General features: G+C 41.7%; 2 protein-coding genes across 9 annotated transcripts in view; one reads left to right on the top strand and one right to left on the bottom strand.

Moving 5' to 3' along the window:
* Oprm1 (opioid receptor, mu 1) overlaps positions 1-22,462 on the bottom strand; it is a 253,352-nt gene that overhangs the window by 94,895 nt on the left and 135,995 nt on the right. The window lies entirely within an intron of this gene.
* Positions 1-22,462, top strand: part of Ipcef1 (interaction protein for cytohesin exchange factors 1) — a 202,794-nt gene that overhangs the window by 133,218 nt on the left and 47,114 nt on the right. For 3 of the 6 annotated variants that reach the window (XM_039081247.2, XM_017589333.3, NM_001415951.1), the window contains 3 exons: positions 2,502-2,560; positions 4,493-4,581; positions 17,210-17,582. In XM_039081247.2, coding sequence (XP_038937175.2) covers positions 2,502-2,560; positions 4,493-4,581; positions 17,210-17,582 — 521 coding nt within the window. Of the gene's footprint in view, positions 1-2,501; positions 2,561-4,492; positions 4,594-17,209; positions 17,583-22,462 lie in introns of all 6 variants that reach the window. The other 3 variants (XM_063266112.1, XM_063266118.1, XM_039081255.2) reach the window with 2 other exon arrangements.

Genomic DNA, 22,462 nt, shown 5'->3' with positions numbered 1-22,462 from the left:
ATTCATATAATCCAGATCATTATTTATCTAGTTTCTTATTAATAGACAATTATTAACTGTTCTAGTAATAATTAAATTAGTTGGAGAGTTTCTTTGATCATTGAGTTCCCAGATAAAAGACTCAAAGCCTTTATATTTATAATAAGCCATTATCAACATTTAGAGCCAGGCAGGTATCAACCCTCTATGGCTATTTTGTCTGCTTTCCTGTAAATAACTCTAAGATATGACTTACCATGTCCCACCTGGGCTGCTCTTACTCCTACTGGCCAGGCCTCAAGGCCAGTTCTCATGATCCCTTACCCCATAGCATCATCTTCTCTCACCAATCTCTCCTGTCCCCAGACCCCAAGCCCAGGAACCAAAGCCCTATCTACCCTCTGCCTGGCTACAGGCTGTAGGTATCTTTATTCAACCAATAGTTTAAAATTAAGTAGCACTACAATATGTAGCAAAAGACCAAACCTGAACAATTGACAATTAACATGGCCTTTTCTTTCTACGGTTACAAGCCTTGTTAACAGTTACATTTTTCTACATGAAGCGCTGCTTTTTTTTTCTCTTTAAAACAGATATTCACAGTTACAATTGCTAGGCCAAGAAGGTACATGTTTCAAGTTTGAACAATATCCTCAAGTTGCCTGCTCAGAACTGACTGTGTCCACTGTCATGTTTGGCTCAACGATTGCTTCATGTTTTTGTTTTCCATTTTTTCCTTAGACACAAATAGCATTGCCTATGCCTGCTCGTCATTCTGTGAAAAATACCTCCCTGTACCTAGTTAACACAGTGGGCAGTGTATGTGTTCCAAAATGGGGGATTTCCCCCTCTTGTTCACTAGCTCTTGGGTGTCCTGACCCTGTTCTTTTGACTTATCTGTCATCACTTAGGGGCCAGATAAACATTCCCGCCTTCCAACAGCATGGCCTGTGTCAGTGTTGGTCCAGTCTTATGTGGCTGTTAGAGGACTTGAGTCTATTGTGGAACTAAAGTGAACATCTTGAAGGAGACTGGGCTCACTAGCCTTCTTGTATATATAAAATATAGAATGTATAATACATAATATATAGTATATAGTAATATATGATATATAATATACAATATATAATATATAACATATAACATGTGATGTATTATATATAATATATGATAGTAATATATAGCAAATAACATATAATGCATAATAAATATATAATATATATTTAAATAACGACTATAGCAAGATCATGTCTGGTTGAAGACTGGGTAGGAATTTCTGAGAAGTTGGCAGCTGTAGATTTGGGAATGTGTGGTGTTTGCTGCCAGTGCAGCAAGCTGGGTAGCTCCTGATGCAGGACGGGACTGGAAGGAAAGTATATGTGGGAAATGTGTAGAAGCATTGCTGTTATTCTGATGATATTAACTTAAGTCATTATTGAAAGTGCTTGTTTCTCCAAAAACAAACAAACAAACAAACAAAAAAACCCAAACCATACCCCAGGAATATTTCAAAACACAAACAGAAACTTGGGAACTGGTCCCCTAGATAGCCACTACACCCTAAGGACATTTTCCTTTCAAATATGAGTGAGAAAAGAGGAATATATGGAACAGGCAGGCTTTGTTTCTTTTTTTTTAGGCATTTTTTATTTTTATAATATGTTCCTAACTGAAATCTTGAGGAGGCATGGCAGTGGCCTAGAATTAAGAACAGAGTTTGGGTTTGTTAAGGTTTGTCTAGACTTACTGCACAACTGGGATCTGATCAATAGGAAGCAAACCGATCGATTGATGGTACCTTGCCAATGTGACCTTCCACGAAGAGTTTAGAACTTAAACATTTCTACCTTTTAGTAATCCCCTTTGTGTTCTAGTCAGATCGCCTACTAAGCAGCACAAACATTTTTCTGACTTAGGAATGAATGTTATGGATATTTTTCTTCTGAAATAAATTGACATTATTTCAATAATAGATGGCTGGAACTGCTCTGGGGGGTCAAACAGTTTCCCAGGCAGACCTGATGCACTGAGCTTAACACCTGAAAGCCACTTACAGGAACAAAGAGAGACTTGAGTCCCGAAAGTTGTCTCATGGCCCCCACATGTATAATGCATATAATAGCAATAAATCTAAAAAAAATTAGAGATGTCTTTGATGGTCAAGTGGCTGAATTTGGTGACCCATAGCTTGATGGTGACCAAAGACTTAAAATACATAATTACTATAGAAGACATATTTGTTCATATAGTTAGAATATCTTAGTTAGCTTTCTTCCTTAATCACTGGATAAAGTCTTATCCCACTTCTCTTACAGTGTAGACCTTTGGAAAGCCAAGTTCTGTGAAACCAGAAATCTTAGGTCTCCGTGTCTCACACTCATAATGCTCTAGGAAATACTCAGTGTAGAATTAGGACTGAATTTTATGTGAAGTCTGATACAGGGAGCAGGTTCAGGGTCTAAGCAGAGTGGATCAGGGGCTCAGCTGACGGCTCAAATGTTTACTTTCCATTTGAATCTTAGGTGGCTAAACAAACTTGGATTTGCTGTGACCCACAAGGAATCCACTACCAAGGATGAAGGTACATTGTATTTTTGTGTTTCTGAAATTTTAGCAAGGATATTAGGCTAGACCAAATCAGGGTGAAGAGAGAGAGACGACTTGAGGTTCTATGTATAGGCACATTCCAGGGAAACATAGTTTGGTATTTGAAATGATCTCAAAGGTACAGAAAACCATCTTCACACAGCCTCACCATGGAGCCTGGTTTCCCATGCCAGCTCGAAGTGATTTCACACTTCACCCACACTTGAGCAGCTGCGGGCCTCACTGATAGCCCAACAATTGCTGATGCAAATGTGTGGTGCTCTCCTTACAGAGCTCTTACTCATGGGCCTGCGTGTGTCACGGTCTAGTCAGATAGATTTCATCCCACCATTTCCGATGACAGTTTAACCTTTCCACCAGCTGGAGGTTGACATTAGTTACCTTAAAATTGTTCCCTGAACCTGAAGGCCAGGCTGAGACACAACCACCCCACTCCCGGTACTTTTTTGCGCTGAGGACAAGCCACAGGGACATACGTCTTCATAATGTTATTTAGCCATCAGTGTGGGAATAGAGGCTGTAGGTGCCAGGACCACTGGCAGATTCTGGTGCTGAGGTGCTTAGATATTGGGACACTCAGGGACTGTAAGGAGAAATTTGTATGCTTAGTTGTAAGATCTTAAATGTAGAAATGAAAATGTGGCAGATTTGAACCAATAAGGAGAGTTTATTACAATGCTGTGAAATTGCCATCTAACCACCTTGTTGGTCCTCTTTTCTATCAGGTAAGCATCCGTTGTTATCAACTGGGGGAGACAGACCCCCGGTTGTCTGTCTGACTCTTTTTAAAATTAATTAATTAATTAACTTTACATCCCGATTGCAGCCCCCTTCTCCTGGTCCCCTTTCATGCACGCTCTCCCCTGTACACCCTCTTTTTCTCCTCTGAGAAGGGGGAGTCCCCCCTGAGTATCACCCTACCCCAGCACCGCTGGACTAGGTACATCCTCTCCCGCTGAGACCAGACAAGGTGGCCTAGTTAAGGAACAGGATTCACAGGCAGGCAACAGATTCATGGACAGCACTTCCTCCCGTCGTTGGGGGGATTGGCATGAAGACCAAGCTACACGTATGCTGCATATGCTCAGGGAGGGGGGGGGGCTAGGCTTAGCCCATGCTTGTTCTTTGGTTGGTGGTTCAGTGTCTGGGAGCCCCCAGCCCTTGCAAGGGGTCCAGGTTAGTTGACTCTATTGGTCTTTTTGTGAACCAGTATCTCCTGCAGGTCTCAATCCTTCCTCCAACTCTTCCAAAAGACTCCCAAGCTCTGTCTAACATTGGCTGTGAGTCTTGTATCTCTTCCTCTCCACTGCTGGGTGGTGTTCTTAGAGGACAGTTATGCTAGGCTTCTGTCCACAAACATAACAGAGTATCATTTTTACTCCACTCTGGTTTTTAAAGATCCTGTATGATCTTGTCTCTAAAACTCTAAAGCTTCATCTTCCAGCATCTCCCTGGGAGATCTCCATTTTTAAAGGTGCTCAGCATGGTCTCTCCTCTTTGCTATTTGGGTACCAGCCATGAGTGGGTCAGAGTCAGCTCCCAAGGCTCCTTCTGATTCCCATCTTTATGGCTGACTGTGTTATAATAACACATTTTAAGGTATTTTTTAAAAGTTTTTTCTGAGTAATAACAGCCCCTGTCTTGTGTGCTCCATGCTCTGTGGCAGCAGAAGTCACTATGGGGACCACTTGCTTCTCCCAATCTTTAAATTTCTTTTCAACAGGTAGCGCCAGAGAGTTCTTGCTTTCTACTTCTTTTAGTTCTGTTCCTTTTTGGATACTTGCCTTTTGAGTTAGATTGACATTGCAATAGGCAGATGGAGGAAAAGGAAAAAAACCTTTGCTCATTCACTATGGAATAAATGATGGAAGCCCTGAAACCTGAAGCATCTTCCTTCTGGTTTTAGAATGTTACAGCGAGAGCGAGCAGGAAGATCCTGAAACAGCCGTGGAGGCACCGCCCCCTCCATCCGCGTCTGCAACATCCTCTCCTGTGGTACGTGTAGATGTGAGTAGTCTGTTGGTCACTATTCCTTTGTGTGGTCGTCCCTGCCTACCTTGGCTAGTAAACTTTTAGAATGGGCAAAGTTAAAAGTACTTCCCAAAGAGCAAGTGCAATTCTCAGGCTGCTGACTCGGGGCGCTGACTTAGAGCCTTCTCCATAGCAACTCACGGGGATGACAATCTTGACGTATTTGTTAATAACCCACAGATGGACTGGATCACACTCAGAGGGTGCATGGAGATGCAAAGGGCTTTTGAGTGGCAGGCCAACGCCTGCAGAGGCTCATTTGGCAGTGTGTATCAATTATACCCTACATATCCTCAGAAGGAATGTCAAGTGCCTTTCCCGGGTGTCTGTGATACAATGATGCAAGATGAACTTTAAAGTGGCATTAAATATAGAGTATGAAAAGCAAACAGTCAGCAAGACGAGACACCAGCTGGGGTCAGCCCAGTAAGATGGCAGGTAGACTGGTGTGGTAGGCCTCCAAAGAACAGTCTAAGTTCTGTGCTAAGCTTTAGAAGTTCAGGTCTTCATGGATGCCAAGACTTTGGAGAGTTACTTTGTATTAGGATGTATAGATGTAGATAATCTACAGGGATCATTGGGTATATAGATTTTAAAAATAAATTAATAGGTCATTGATAATATTGTTTTGGGTTGATTGGTTGAACTAAGGACCTCCCAAGTGCTACCATGAGCTTTATGTCTGACATACACCACCAGGCAAACTTATAGCTTTATGTTTATCATGTATCAGGTGCTAAATACATGATCATTTAATTGTCAAACAATCTCGAGAAACATTAGTGTTTTATTTGCATTTTTACTGATGGCTAGTGAAGTCAAATCCCTTTCCATGGTTAGAGCCATTTGTATCTTCTCTTGCTGTCTGTTAGATGTTTTTAGTTTTTACCTGCTCTTCTGTTTCCTCTTCCTCATTCTTGGTGATTGGTGGTATTCTCCAGTTTGTGACTCTCTATATTGAAAATAGCATGTATTTGTCATCTATGCTTGTCAGCTAAAAGTGAGTTGCTCTCACTATTTTTTAAAACAATTTCATGGCTTTTAATAAATTATGGTTCATGAGTTTTAATGTGTCATATTTATCCATCACTTTTATTGGACCTTGTGTCTGTTTGTTTGTTTGTTTATTTATTTTATTGCTGGTTTTCTAAATTGCTTCTCAAGGCCATAAGGAAGTTGATCTTACTGTTTTCATTTCCTGACAGAGGAAACCTGGGTGGAACTATACCATGATACTTGCCTGTCTGTAGATCTGAAGTTCAGCATTGCATATTTAAGCATGAGAAACTTAAGAGATCTAAAAGTTAGGTTAGTACACTTAGAAGATTCTCTACCTTTTCCCCCAATTCATTAATCAAATGCTTGCTGCCCGTCTTTTTTGAGGCAGTGTCTCAAGTGACCCAAGCTGACCTTTAACTTTCTGTATAGCCGGCAATGATTTTGAACTTTTTGTCTCTATTCATGACCGCCCCACCCCATTTATGATTACTGTAACTGCATGTGTGTACCACCGTACTTGGTTTTTGTGTAGTGCTGAGGATTGAACTCAGGACAAGCACACTATCAACTGAGCCGCCTACCCAGCCCTTAAATGATGTTTCTTAAGGAGATCTAAGTCTTTTGATAGGTATTTTCTAAAGTAATAAATGATAAAATTGTCAGATAAACGTCTTAGTGTTTTGTCAACTTAATACAAGCTACTGTTATCTGAGAAGAGAATCCCCATCTAAGAGAATTTTATATACACACACATATCAGATTGCCTGTAGGCAATTCTGTGAAGGCATTTTGTTAATTAATGATTGATATGGGAGGGCCCAGCCCACTGTGGGTGGTACCATCCCTAGGCAGATCGATAGTCTAGGTGCTAAAAGAAAGCATGGAGAGCAAGTCCATCAGTAATGTTCCTTTGTGGCCTCTGCTCCAGTTTCTGTTTCTAGGTTTCTGCCTCGAGTTCCTTCTTTGGCTTCTCCTGATGATGGACTGTGACTGCCCAACCAAACAAACTGTCCCCAAGTTGTCATTGGTCATGGTGTTTATTGTAGCAACCAAAAGCAAGCTAGGACAAATGTTGAATAGTTGGATGTTTTCCCCTGGTAACAGAGTACATTCCTTCTGCTCATACATTTCCCAGGCAGATTTTGTTTTTGTTTCCTCTTGTTTCTGAAAAAACAGACATATAGGACACTGAAAAGTCTGGGCAACTTTCATCCAGGGCATAAATCAAGTTATTGTTTCATTCAGTAGGATATAGCCTAGCTATGATCAGATATAGAAGCCTAGGTTATCAATAAAATTTTTCCAAGTTATTTTTAAATTGGATATTTTATTTATTTACATTTCAAATATTATCCCCTTTCCTGGTTTCCCTCTGCAAATCCCCCATTCCATCCCCTCCCACCGTGCTTCTATGAGGGTGCCCCCCTCATTTCACAGCCCTAGCATTCCTGTAGACTGAGGCATCAAGCCATCACAGGACCAAGGGCTTTCCCTGCCACTGATGCCAGATAAGGCCCTTTCAGCTCCCTCACTCCTTCCCCTAACTCCTCACTGGGGTCCCCTCGCTGAGGACGGAATGGTTGGCTTCCAGCATCCTCCTCTGTGTTGTCAGGATCTGACAGAGGCTCTCAGGAGACAGCTGTACCAGGCTCCTGTCAGCAAGCTCTTTTTGGCATCAGCAATAGTGTCTGGGTTTGGTGTCTGACTGTGAATGGATCCCCAAGGGGGCAGTCTCTGGATGACCTTTCCTTCAGTCTCTGCTCTACACTTTGTCCCTATATTTCCTTCAGACAGGAGCAATTCTGGGTTAAAAGAGATGGATGGGTTGCTCCCTCCCTCAGCCACGGGCCATGCCTAACCTCTGGATATGGTCTTGACAGGTTCTCCCTCCGCTTTTTTCTTTTAACAGTTGGGCAATGACTTTGTTTCATGAAGCTGAACTGAACATAATAAAATAATATTATTTTGGAAAGTTGTCTCAAAAATGTTCAAAGTTTGGGTAGTTAAATCAATGTCTAGCTTTTCTTACCATTAGACAGTAAAGATAATCTTAACTTTCAGTACCGGAGATCTTGGACTTCTGGTTCTAGTAGCGAATCTCAATGGGCTGAATTCCACAAGGGAACACAGTGCACTGTAGGAGCTCAAGTGATGCAAGAAGAGTTTTGTATTCTGTTTTTTTCCAACTGAAAAGGCCTCACAGGAATGACAGTGGGAGGGGACCCACTATCTGCTTTGTGTGGGGCACGCACATGGGAACACTAAGGTCAACTCTAAGTGTCATTCTTCAGGAGCCAACCTTGGAATTCCACATGGGAGCCTAGGACGCACTAAAACACTAGGCAGGCTAGCCAGGAAGATCCAGAGAGTCTCCCAGTGGCAGTGTTATATATGCTTGCCTGCCACCTTGCCCAACATTTTATGTGGGTGCCAGATTTCTGAATTCAGATCCTTGAACTTGAACGGGAAGTGGGAAGTGCCTTGTTCACTGAACAATGTCACCAGCCACAACATGACCTAATTCTTAAAGAAATGATAGCTCCTCCCCCTGCCAGCTTATTTAAAAGGCTTAAAAGTAGGCGGAGGCTCTTTACATTTCATTTTGAAAGATAACCTGTAGGTGTCATTATTCAAATTTCTTCATTCCTCAAAGAGTACAAAAGAAACATGCCTCTTATTTCACGTTTCCCTAAGTAACTTACTGCTTTAAGAGCTATTATTACTGCTTTCACCATGTATTTTCTTCTTCTAAGTTTAATTTCTTTTTATTCTTTAATCATCTTTTATAGTTCAGTCTTCATTCCTCTCCCAGTCTGCCCTCTGACTGTTCCTCATCCCATATCTCCTCCCCCATCTCCAAGAGGATGTCACCATCCCCCCACCCCATGCCACCAGATCTCCCTACTCCCTGGGTCCTCCAGTCTCTTGAGATTTAGGTGCATCTTCTCTCAGTGAGTCAAGACCCTGCAGTCCTCTGCTGTATACGTGTTGGAGGCCTCATATCAGCTGGTGTATGTTGCCTGGTTGGTGGTTCAGTGTCTGAGTGATCTTGGGGGGGTCCAGGTTAGTTGAGATTGCTGGTCTACCTATATGTCTGATAACCTGCTCTGTTATATTGATTGACTTAAATTGTGAACCAACTTCCTCAGATTTTGGGACCTATCAATGAATGGTTCACATTCTCTGTGGGGTGAAACATCCTGTTCAAAGAGATAGATGCAGATGGATATCATAGGTGGAGATCTACTGTGGCACAAGTAGAGAAGCATGGACAAGGAGACTGGGAGAGCGGAAGCTAGAGAGTGGGCTGTGGCACCCACTCAGAGGCATGGGTGATCAGAATGGGTCCCACACAGTTTCAATCAGAGGAAAGGTGGGTCAAAGAGGCTCTTTGGGTCAGCTGGGTGACCCACTGGGAAAACATTTCCCACTGGAGAAAATGGAGATCTCATTGGTGAGAAGTGATGCCAAGATGTCACCAGAGTGGTATCACATGAATCTGAAGGAGACTGAGAGGAAATGGCACCAGAATGATGGTAGCCTTCCTCTATGGAGCTTGTAGGTCAGTTAAGCTTCTGATTGATAACTCCATTCTGAGTGATTAGGGAGCACTTAGATGTTAGTAGAAGGGTCGTGAAGTCAGTTTTGAGTTTAAAAGGAGACCGGGACTGGCATGTGGAAAAAACCCAGTTTATCAGGGAGTGGCTTTCTAGGACAGCGCTCAGGCCCTTAAGGAAGTGAGATGGCTGGCACTTGACTTGTACTTGGAATGTCGACCACCAAGAGTTGGAGCAGATGTGAAGGAGTAGCTCTGGCAGATTATTTTAACAGAATGTTTCGGGCCTCACAGTTCGATGTTTTTCAGAAGAACAATTCCTTTATGTCTCCCAGAATGTTGAAACAAGCTATCTAAAGCAAGCCAAAGTAGCAGTAAGTAAAAATAAACTCTGAAAAGAGGCTCACTGGGCAGGGGTAGGGGAGGAAGTTAAAAACTGAACAAACAAGTGCAGGATAATTTTAGAAATACAGATTTCATTTAAACAGGCTATAGCTTGAATAGCTAGCTGTCTACCAAATGTTACTTGGTCAATATTCACTATATAAAATGGTACGAATGCTTGCAAGTGGGTAATTGTAGGAAGACTTATCAGTGAATATAACACATAAATCTAAACCTATGATCTCTCTCTCTCTCTCTCTCTCTCTCTCTCTCTCTCTCTCTCTGTGTGTGTGTGTGTGTGTGTGTGTGTGTGTGTGTGTGTGCAAAATAGGGGTAAAAACCATCTTTCTACTCCGGATATAAAAGATTGTAAGCTGATTTTCAAACTTTGCTAAAACTCGGTATTATATATTTTTGTCTCTTGCTTTAACAGTTCATTTTCACAGCCTGCTAGCATGGAGGCTCTCCCACTACCTCTTCCTGTCTTCTTCCACCGGCCAACTCCAACCCCCTCATTAGCTCTTGCCTGAGTCACTGAAACAACAGGCTCTTTCTTTATTTCTAGTCTACCTTTTCCTTAAAATGATCCTTAAAAGGTACCCTTAACAGGACTGATTCTCCCAGAGCTCACCATGTAGAGCAGGCTGGCCTTGAACTCACAGAGCTCTGCCTACCTATTCCTCCCGAGGGCTAAGATTCAAGACATAAACCACCACCCCTGGCCCTACTCTCTGACCTTTTATTCAAGGCCGTGGCAATTCCACATTTGCTGTGACATTCTTGTCACTAATTCCTCCTTTGTCCTTAGCCCAGGAAAATGTCTGCTTTGCCCTGAGTCTTTCAAGCTTCCTTTCTGAACCTGCAGGGAGAAAGTTTCTAGTTATAGGAAGCCCCGGTTCACATGCCACTCCCCTTGCATATTCTTGGAGTAGTCAGTCTGCTTCAAGCATGGATCCCTTCGCCAAAGCATTCCCTGCCTTCTAAGCCAGGAAAAAAATTGTCCCTTTGGTTTTATTGATTTTTTTGTTTTTGCTTTTGTTGTGTTGTTATTTCTATTAGTCCTCTTAGTTGGCATTTGTAGTAATGGGTTCATTGTGGTATTGCACACATGTGTATGGTTCTACTTTGTCTTACTTTGAATTCTCTCAGCATTTCTGGAGTACTCTATCTATGCCTTTTTATGCTGTTACTATGACTGACCTTGTACTTTGGGCTTTATGTGTCTGTGTTATTTATAATTACTACATTTGTCTAAAATATGTTTTATGTGTATGTGTATATGCCTGAGTGTATAAACGCATATCACACACATGAAGTAGTCTATGAAGGTCATGTGGGTGCTGGGAACCAAATTATTAAAGTCAGAAGCCATGCTCAACATATCTTTTTGTTTGTGATGTTTATAGGTCTACCCAGCATGCATTTGAACTTAATGCATGGATAGGTATAAAAATGGGTTGTGGTTATGACCTCATCCACACGCTCCAAGATCCCCTAGGTACGCCTTAAAAAAAAATGCTTATAGGCCAGTCATGGTGGTATATACTATTAATCTCAGTGCTTAGGAAGCAGAGGCAGGTGGGTCTTTGTAAGTTTCAAGATCAGCCTGGTCTATATAGCAAGTTCTAGGACAGGCAGAGGTACACAATAAGAAGACCCTGGAGAGAGAAGGGGGCGAGGGAGAGAGGGGGAGAGAGAGAGAGAGGGAGAGATTTGTATTGTTAATTAAGTGAAGGTGGGTATATACACATGAATGCATTGCCCTTGGAGGCCAGAAGAGGGCATTAGATCTCTTGGAACTAGAGTCACAAGAAGTGAGCTGCCTGATGAGTGTTGGGAATCGAAGTCCATTCTTCTGCAAGAGCAGTACAGGCTCTTAACTGCTGCGCCATTTCTCCAGCCTGCAGAGCGATGCTCCCTTGTGCAGAGACTTTGCATATCCCTTACAAAGGGTAGTTTCATCTGATTCTCAAAACCCTTTGTTTAGTTTTACAAATGAGGAAACCAAATTCCAAAGAAGTAAACCTGACTTTATCATAGGTAGAAATTTTAAGGTGTTAGTATTTTAGAAAGGGTATGATTTTTTTCTGAGCGTAGTGTCACATGCCTGCAATCCCAGCTCTCAGGCACGGAGGCAAGAGGAGTCCAAGTTTAAGGCCAGCCTGAACTACACAGTGAGACCATGTCTCAGAGAACAAAACAAAGCAGCAAGGATATATCCCTTCACATTGTATTATTTGCTTCTGTTGATACACCTGTCCACCTGGCAGCCGATGCATAATTTTGTGTATCTGCCACCTGCAAGGTCCTGCTGAGGACACTGTGTTGCTCCATTGAGGATCCGAATCATTAAGTGGTTAGTCAAAGAAGGGGAACATGTTAATCATTCAAAGAAATGTCTTCAATTAGTAATGAGTATTGTGAAGAAGATCAAACTATGAAGTGCCCAGGAGAGCAGGGCAGTAGGATTATTGCTTTGTGTACTCTAGTTAGAGCAGATTCTGTCAAAGAACTGGTACCTGAATGGAGCTCAAAGGTAACCAAAGGACTGGAGTGAGATGCTCAATGGGTAAAACCACTTTCTCTGTAAGCCTGACATCAGCAAGAGAACCAATGCCAGGAAGTCGTCCTCTGACTCCACTGGTGTGCTATGGTGTGTGCCCCCTTCCTCTGTTCCACACATGTGTGCCCACATGCACACACAGATACTCACACAGAGAGGCACTCGCGTGCGCACCCCAATAATTTAAACTAAGTAAAGAGCTAAGTATATGTTTGTTCCTTCACTCTCATTTGATTTTATTACATTTAGTCCTGTTATTCTTCTAGTTCCTTTTCCACTATACCCTGACTAATGCCGCTAAGACTTACGCTGAATCATTTCTTCCTAATTGCCAGCTCTCAGTGCTCATTTTCAATTACTTTTCGTCTTGTTGAACTTGTGTTTTGAACACATTTTCCCCCAAACAGGATTTTAGCGCTAAATAGCACTTTAAGTTCTCCAATAATAAAAGTATCATGCAGAAAAAAATGAGAAAATCAATTTTAATATTTAAATTTAGTCATGTCAATCAGCTAAAACTATAATCATTTGGCCCATGAGATGTCTTCATAGACAGGGTGCTTGCCACCAAGTCTGAAAACCTGAGTTTGGTCCCAGAGATTCACGGACTCATATGATGGAAAGACAGAAACATTTCCCATGATAATTGTTCTCTGACCTCTGTGTGTGTGTGTGTGTGTGTGTGTGTGTGTGTGTGTGTGTGTGTGTGTGTCCACCCACAGAGACACAAGTGTAAAAAGTAAAAGCTGTAACCATTAAATACAACTTCAATTCCCTCACATTAAGTAAGCCATGTTGCTTGAGTTTATAATCACCCATTGTGTCTCTCTGACTCTAATACTCTCTGTCCTGAAGTTTGCCATTCTATCCAGCAAGTTGATGGAGATTCGAGGAAGCTCCTCAGTCAGAGACTAAACTGTGGTGCTGATATTTTCTTTGCAAAGCTGCTTCTCTGATCCATTCTCTCCTGGCACTAATTTATTACCAACTATGTGTTGGGCACAGAATGCAAGCAAAAAAGATATGGACGTGTTAAAATGACTAAGAACAGCCTGCTTTCAAGTAACTCACCAAAAACGACCCAGCTGCCAATCAGCAACGGCAACAGAAGTTGTCAAATAAGTTCATATTCACTTGGTATCATAGAAGGCAGCACCAGGTATGGTAACCTCACAGCCTGGCACCACTAGGGAGACCAGACATGTGAACTGGCTTTGAAGGGGAGACCCATTAGTCAAAGGGAGTTGGGGAGCAGCAAAGGCAGACCTATGCTTCTTTCCTTTGCTGTTTTATAAGTATAGGATACCGACAGTTTACAGAAGGCTATGTTTCTGTGCTCGGTGCTGACTACTGGGAGCTACAGATTCCTAGAAACAATAAGCCATGTTGTGGCACTATGCTGTTTACAAAACAAAACAAAACAAAACAAAACAAAACAAAACAAAACAAAACGGTTCTAGCTGGAATCTGCTGAAATGAACCCCATTTCCAATTTGTTTGATAATATCACTTTCTGCCTCCTTGACCACTTTCAACACCTGACACACACGCCTTTCCCCTTCTCTGTTTGTTTTCCAGTTTCCCCGGTTCTTTTGTCATTGTTTTTCTCTGTTTCACTATTCACTCATACATTTTTTTAAAAATAAAATCTAGGGCAGGGGAGATGGCTCTGTTGGTAAAGTGCTTGGCTTGTAAGCACGAGGCCCTGACTCTGACCTCAGAATCCTTTTAAAAACCTTGGCGTGGTGCTATCCTTCTAATCTTGGCACTGGGGAGGTGGAGATGGGATCATCCGAGGAACTCACTGGCCAGTCAGTTTAGCCTAATTGGTTAGCTCCAAATGATGGCAGACCTTGCCTTCAAAAGCATGGTGGACTGTGTTTGTGAGAGATACTTGAGGTTATCAGTCAGCTCCTATCAGCGTGCAGAAACACACATGCATACACACGTGTATGCGCATGTGCACATACATGCACACATACATGCACTGAAAGGCAAAAGGGAAACAAGAAAGCAACTCCACAATGTTCCATGGTATGTTGTGAACATGGAGGGAGGGCATTTTTGCTGAGTTACAGTCAACAAGAATATCACCAGCCCTTCATAACCTGACATGAGCAGATCTTCTGTATGCCCTTCCCTGTTCCTTTAAGGGGAGTTTGGAGGTTTAAAAAAAAGGCAAATGTAGTTATAACTTGAGTATGCAGTCCGTTTCATATAAATACCAGGGCAGGAATGACAGTTCAGGCTTGGTCCCTTTAAATGGAAGGCAAGCTTCATCAAAATAATTCACTGTAGAAGATCATGCAAGGACGGAAGCAGCATGTGTGGTTTTGTCAATGATTATTTTGTAGACTCATCTAATGGGTAAAGTAGCTCTGCGTTTATTTGGAGAGGGAAGGGCCTGCACAGTCCTCTCCTAGAGAAGCAGGATTTGCAGATCTTTGACCTCTTAGTTGTTAATTGGTCTAGGTGACTTAGGGTAAGTCAGCTGCCTAGCAATCTGACACTTTGCTGAATGAAACAGTTCCCATTTCATTTCTTATCTGACCAGGCATTTTAATGTCATGTTACTATCCACAGTAGGTTTATTTCTGGGGCTGAAGAGATGGGCTACAGCTACTATATTTACTGTGAAAATATGAACACATGAGTTCAGATCTCAGACCCTGAGTAAATGTTGGGTGGATGTGTGGCTTGCTTGTAATTCAAGCTTGAAGGTGGATCCCTAGAGCAACCTGCCTTGGAAGACTAACCATAGGTGAGCTCTGGGCTCTAATATGCTGTCTTTATGAATAAGATAGAAGAGAGATTGAAGACAATTCCCAACATCATCCTCAGGCTTCCAGAAGTGCAGGTGGAAACACATTACACACATGCACAACATATGCACATACTTACAAAAATGGGGCACAATAGATTTATTGGTCATTTGGTGGTCTATGTTCACTGAGGATCCAAGCAGACACATATTAGTTGGTAGCAATTCTTCCCATTAAAAGCACAGATTGCTGAAAATTCATAGTGCCACAGTGTATCGACACACAGGGAAGCATTCTGATATGGTTAGCCTGTTGCAGATGTCTTGAGGAGGATCCAATTGTTTTCTTTGGTTTTCTCCTTTTAATGATCTCCACCCTGCTACTTGCCTAATTGACAGGACTGTCCAACAGGATTTCGACAAGAAGCTGAACCATGAGGTACCTTCTAGCTTATGCCATGGGAGATACAGGGCAACCCAGAACACAACAAGTATAGATGTTGGATTTCATTGATAAATAATGTTAAAAGTGGAAGGCATTGCTGAATCTTTTGGTGTGGATAACATTCAAAACTGTAAATGTTCCTAGAATAGTACATGTAAATATTACCATTTGTCAAGTCTCAAAATATTGCACCATCAAAATGTAACTAATATAAAATCCCAGCATAAATGGTGTCTGCCTCCAGAGGATGTCCTTAAAGGTGACGTGGCCTTAGCACTATGTCTGTGGACTGGTGGAATGTCCTTCAGGGTGATCATTTGCCCTTGGAGAGCATGCTGGGACACTCTGTCAGAGAATCCCACGGCAACCTGCTTATCACCATCAGTGGAGCAGCCTTGGCTTCTTGCTCATGAGTTCAGAGGCTATAAACATATTCTTGCCTTACTCAGTGAAACTGTATTAAAGTTGTGAGTGATTGGGGCTGGCAAGATGGCGCCATAGGTACAGATGCTTGCTGCCATGCACTATAATCTAAGTTTAATACAAGGAGTCTACATGTGGAAAGGAGAAAATGGACTCTTTTGATCTCTAACATAGGCTGTGGCACCTGGACTCCCCCATTCCAGTTGCAAAATATTAACACTAAAAATTACAAGTAAAACTTTTAAGATATATTTTTATTGGATATTTTTATCTATTTACATTTAAAATGTTATCCCCTTTCCCAGTTTTCCATCCACAAACCCCCTATCCCATTCCCCCTACCCCTTCTTCTATGAGGGTGTTCCCCCACCCATTCACCCACCCCTTCCCACCTCCCTGCCCTCCCATTCCCCTACACTGGGAGTCTAACCTTGGCAGGATCAAGGGGTTCTCCTCTCATTGGTGCCCAACAAGGCCATCCTCTGCAACATATGCAGCTGGAGCCATGGGTCTGTCCAAGTGTACTCTTTGGATGGTAGTTTTGTTCCTGGGAGCTCTGGTTGGTTGGTATTGTCGTTCTTATGGGGTTGCAAAGCCCTTCAGCTCCTTCAATTCTTTCTCTAACTTCTCCAATGGGGACCCTGTTCTTAGTTCAATGGTTGGCTGCAAGCATTCGCCTCTGTATTTGTCAGGCTCTGGCAGAGCCTCTCAGGAGACAGCTATATCAGGCTCCTGTCAGCATGCACTTCTTGGCATCAGCAATATTGTCTGGGTTTGGTGGCTGTATGTATATGGGCTGGATCCTCGGTGGGGCAGGCTCTGAATGGCCATTCCTTCAGTTTCTGCTCCAAGCTTTATCTCTGTATCTCCTCCTATGAATATTTTGTTCCCCCTTCTAAGAAGGACTGAAGCATAGAGTGACTTGTATTTAGCTCAATTTTCAGCCTTGATAGTTATGGATGAATAGTCAGTCATACTCTGAGGAATAGGTAAATGCTACTCAAAGGTCTTGCACCTGCTAGGAAGTATTCTTCCACTAGGCCACACCTCAAACCTCTGCTTTCTTTTTATTAATTATCTTTCTCACTTGTTTTTGCTCATTTCATTGTGAATCAAAAATAACGACAAGTTATCATTGCACTCACAAACGTTCTACAGAATTGTTCTAACGTAGTGTTTAAGTTGTTGGAAATGTTGAAAGTTTTGAGTAAAACAATCTTGCTATAGGGATTTTTCAAATCTTATATAGTAAACTCAAAACCCCACAAAAGGCTCTTAGCTGGCATACAGAAACGAGTGTCACACATTTTTCCTTTTTCCTCTGACTTTTTAAAAAAGTTTCTGATCACTTTTTTGAAACAATTCTGGGCAAATTTGAATAAAATTCGGACAGAGAGAATGATAATTCACAGTCTCTCTTCTTTTCCTCCTCTTCCTTCTGATTTTATTTGTGGAAAATAGGCTGCACGGCGGGCATCTTCTTCTTCACCCAAACGGAGAGAAACATCATGTTCTTTCTCTTCTCTGGAAAATACAGTAAAGGCACCCAGCCGGTTTTCTTCCTCGGGATCTAAAGAAAGACAGTCGTGGCTTGACATAGTTAACAGCTCGCCTGCTACCGAAGATGTGGGACATCCCCTGTCATTTGCTGTACAGGTCCACACACTTGCCTCCTCAGAGGCAAGCAGTTGCCGGGTCTCAGAAAACAGCTCCACAACACCAGAAAGTGGTTGTTTGAACTCTTTGTCTAGTGATGACACTTCTTCACTGAACAACAGTCAAGACCATCTAACAGTCCCAGACAGAGCTTCTGGATCAAGAATGACAGACAGAGGTAAACCAGGAAATTGCTTATTCTTCTTAGATGGCAAATATTTGTTGGGGGCATTATATAACTCTGATATAAAATTGTAACAAAAAGGTTTTAAACTCATGAATGGCTATTTGATAATTAGTCACATGGGTTTAGCTGCTGGCTCCTTTGGTAGAATTTGCCTGTGGCAACTCTGGTTGCTAAGTGTCACTAACCAAATAAAGCAGGCAGGCATGTGTTCATATGGTAACTCCTCCCCATAAATTTGGGGAACCCCCTTTTATGGTTCCGTAGTCTAATAATTAAGCCCTGGGGATCTGTAAAGTGCATTTATTTTGGTTGAATGTTACCAGATGGGCTTAGAGAGGCCATCTTCCTGTTGGAAAGGGCTGATCAGTGGTCTCTTAAGGGTATCTTTGTAATTGATGGAAGGCAGATATTTCACATGCATTCTCAAGGGCATCACCTACAGACGAGGCAACAGCTTATATTTATGGGAAAGAGTTTTCTCTTGACAAAAGAAATAGTTGTGTGTAGAAATCAATAATGTGTCTTAAATATTCTTTGATAACTTTCATTTTTGATTCAGGACAAATGTGTGTCTATCACTACCCATTCATGACAAGTCTTTTCTAATTGTGCCTCATTCATTTTGGTGTAAAACAAGGATATCTGATGTCAGTGAGCAACTGGAGAATAATGGATTTGCACTGTAAGTTTTCAGTGTACTGCTAAAAGTTGGCTTGCTAAATTCCTATGCTAACTTGCAGTGGTTGCCCAATGACATGAATGACCATTCTTTCTCCTCTACCCTGAGCAGGGAGGGTGTCCTTAAGTTCTCAGGTATGGGGCTGGAGATACTCAGTGGCTTAGCGCTGCTCTTTAGGCACTCAGTTCCTAGCACCCGCATTGGGTGGCTCACAACCACCTGTACCTCCAGCCCAAGGGATCTATGTTCTCCTCAGGCTTCTGTTTGTATCCAAATGCATTGTGGATGCACATGCATGGGCATAGATGCACACACACACATGCACTCACATACGCATGCACACACATGTATACAGAGAAAGGGGGGCATATATATATATGTATATATATATATTGTGAAGTAAACCCTTAAAAAGTATCAATATTTTGGATATTCCCTATTAATTTAATTTTTAGAAGACAATAATTTAGGCCAGAGCTCACAACTATGTGCCAGGATGCAACTATATGCTGCGTGTGTGTGTGTGTGTGTGTGTGTGTGTGTGTGTATGTATGTATGTGTGTGTGTGTGCGTGTATGTGTATGTGTGTGTGCGTGTATGTGTGTGTGTGTGTTTGTATGTGTGTGTGTGTGTGTGTGTGTGTGTGCATGAGGGCATACTATATTTTAATACATGTGAAGTTAAACAGCCAGGCTAGTAACTCATTCTTGAAGTCACTCAGTTGTCACTGTTTTTTAGGGCTTTCTCCATGGATGCTTTATATTAAGTGATATTTTACATTGATATCTTCAATCTGAACCAATTACCCACTTTTTATTAGAAAATAACTTCTAGAGGTAGCTGAGTAGGTAGGGTAGGTAGGAGATAACCTTTGAGGGAGAGGGCTAAGAGGATTGTTCTGTGAGGAAGGGAAGTAGTGGTCTCTGTCTGGCCACAAATATATGAGGGGATGTTGTACAAACAAAGTATTGGGATTAATAGCATCTCCCTTGGCATAGGCAAGTAAGGTCAGTGGTGTGATCAGACGGGAGGTATAAATATGAGTTAAGAAACTTCTTTTTCTGAAGCTATGAGCTGTTCAAAACAGAAGAGACAGCTCATGCCTATGTGACTATCACTGGATGTGCATACTATTTGGAAATGGCCATTTTCCTCAAATATAGAGTGTGCAGTACATATTGATTATATTTTTTGTTCTGGCAAAGACACAGAATTTCAAGTGTGGGTTTTAAGTGACCTTTAGCTTTGCGATTACAAGATGCAAATGTGGTCTCGCACGCATCACAAAGTATTTGGGCAGCACAAATTAGTACTGAGGGGTTTTGTTTGTTTTTAAAGGACACAAAGTTAGGAGGGTCAGGATGAATACATGGATAGGACATGAATCTGGAAGAGTTGTGGTGGAAGAGGTTGAATATGATTATAACACTTTGAACAAAACTCTCATAAAAATGAATGAGTGAATGAATGAAAATAAATGTAAAAGAGAAAAAAAAAAGATATAGATGTTAAGAATGGAGAAGCCAAACAATTGTTTCCCATTGAAGAACTGACTGTAATCATTTGTTTAGAAGGAGAAATACAAGAGGGGTTGACAGGATAATTCAGTGAGTAAAGTAGGTGGTGTATAAGTCTAACAACCCCAATTTAAGCCTGGATAATCATAAAGATAATTAGAAAAAAAGTGAACGAACTCTTTTTATCTATCTTTTTTTTTTTTTTCGGAGCTGGGGACCGAACCCAGGGCCTTGCGCTTGCTAGGCAAGCGCTCTACCACTGAACTAAATCCCCAACCCCGTGAACGAACTCTTAAAGGTTGTCCTTTGACTTCTGCACATGTACTGTGGCACATGTGTGCCCCCATACACCTCACACATACAACAACAATAACAACAACAATAAACTGTGCCCCATATACCTCACATATACAATAGTAATAATAATAATAATAATAATTATAATAATATATGTGTCTCCATATACCTTCATATACAATAACAACAACAACAACAACAATAATAATTATAAAAGGATGTGGAAATTCCTCTCTCCTCTCTGTAACAATGGAGTCTTTCAAGGCATTGGAGATAGTAAAATTCCATTTGCATTCTTTCCCAAGAGGTAAGTCTGCAGGCTGGGTTTCCCTTAAGGATTAATAAGCAGAGTCATGGGAGGAAGGATACGTTTCTCGTCTCTGTCTAAGTGCCACCCCGGGAATTCATGGGCTGAGGAATGTAGGCGACAGAGGCTCTTTTAATCTAGGAATAAAGAGGCCTGGTGGTAATCCGTTTTGCATTACACACAGAATGACCCACACAGTCTAGGTGGTTTTCCAGCTGCATGATGGGAAGGTATTGCTCCCGGTGCAGGGGAAGAGAGAGTGAAGGTATTTTCCCTGTACTGGTTTGTTAGCAGTTGCCATATGGTAGAGAATTCTTGCTGCTGATTTTCTCCTGCTGTTGGGGATTTGGTTTCATTCCCAGAAGAGCTGAACCACATCAAGTCATCTCCATGGAAACGGCAGCCCAAGCTTCCCTTGTGTTTGCTGTGACTTGCTGTTGAGTAATCAAATCCGGTGTTGTGAATGTATGTTTGCCTGTTGGAGAAGGAGGTAGCTTTTTGGTGTGACTTCTGAAAATTATTGTTTTTAACTTTCCAATGTAGGGAACAGTCTCTGAAATTTCAGCATCTAAAATACTATGCGGAAGGTGTTAGATCAGGGTTTGAAGTTTAGTGTCATCCGTAATAGGAGTTAAATGTTTTAGAAGATTAAAATTAGTCTCAAGACGCATTTTTTTCTGGGGAAAGAAGCATTTACCCTGGAAAGGAATCTTAAAGGTTAATAGCTGAGTTCTGAGAAAAGCAGACAGCGTGTATTATAGCCTTTCTTCTAGTTAGACAATGGAAGGAATATTTTTGCAGTTGGTGTGCAATTAAAATTGTGGTTGCTAGAATTTTATTCTGAATTTAAATATCCTTCTAGACACTTCTCACTGTAGTGTAAGCCATTAGGAAAGGGGGAGGGCACGCTAATAGCTTCCTCTTGCCTTTCTACTCTGAAGCTTTCAGACTGACACTCTGGGATTCTCCACCAAGCCTCGAGCGATTAAAACTAAACCAAATCTGAGACTGACGTCAATTCAATTTAGCATTGCTGTTATTATTACGATGATGCTCCTAGCATGTACTCCTCTACTTTGAGAAAACACAAATCTAAAATCTAAATCTAAAAATCTAAAAGTGATTGTCCCAAAACATTGTCACATGTACTGAGGCGAGTAGGAGGAATGAAACACAATTAACAAAGAAAAGGAAGGTAAAAAAAGGTGTCCTAAAGGAGATAGGTACCCAAGGCTTTACAAAAGTAGGGACAAAGAGTACAGTCACACCTAAGGGAGACCATGCATGGGGTGGAGCATGGGAAAGGGAGGGGGAGGGAAACTGGGACGATGTTGAATGGTGGATTAGGCATAGTTAAGTTCAACAGATTGTTTATGACCATTTGTCACGGAGGCGATGACGTAGGGGGACTTGTGATTCCAAAGAGTTCTTTCAGTTGTAGGTCACAGGTGATGCTAGAGTAAAGGGAAGCAGTAAGTAAGAGGTCAGCAAGCCTCTGTAATAAGATAAAAGTACAAATTGGAAAGGAGGGAGAGGAGGGATCCTGTGCCCTGCCTCATCTCAGTCATTGCGTACTTAGGATTTAATTAAGTCTGTAGAGTATTTCCCAGTATTATTAGTTTGTAGAATAATGAGAAATGATCTTAACGTGGGGATAAATATTTACTAATAGGAACATCTTGTCTATGTGACAGTTGGCCGTCCTGGCGTGGATCTCAGGCATGGATGATTGACTCACTACGTCTTTCATTGCTCCCACTTAAGTGATAAAGATCTCTCTAAATTACCGTAAAATGAACTGACTAGCTTGTCTGGAAGCCCATATCATGTAACTAGGTCATCTGTGGTAGCTGGAATATCACTTCTTTTATTCCTTCTTGGTTCTATACTTAGTTGCTGAGACTAGGAAGTAGATGTGGGAGGCTGTGGAAACTCACTGGAACAAGAGATCTGAAGCTGGTGACAAGTGAAATCTAGATTTTGGAAGCAGGAAAACAACTGGTTAGATAGTGGTTAGAGTTAGGGGTAGTTGTTAATGGTGGAAGATGAGTGTGTTCAGAGGAAACCATGC

The sequence above is a fragment of the Rattus norvegicus genome, chromosome 1, assembly GCF_036323735.1.
Source record: "Rattus norvegicus strain BN/NHsdMcwi chromosome 1, GRCr8, whole genome shotgun sequence".
Taxonomy (NCBI): Eukaryota; Metazoa; Chordata; class Mammalia; order Rodentia; family Muridae; genus Rattus; species Rattus norvegicus.
The sequence above is the reverse complement of the archived record's forward strand: the minus strand, read 5'-3'. Positions and strand labels throughout refer to the sequence as shown.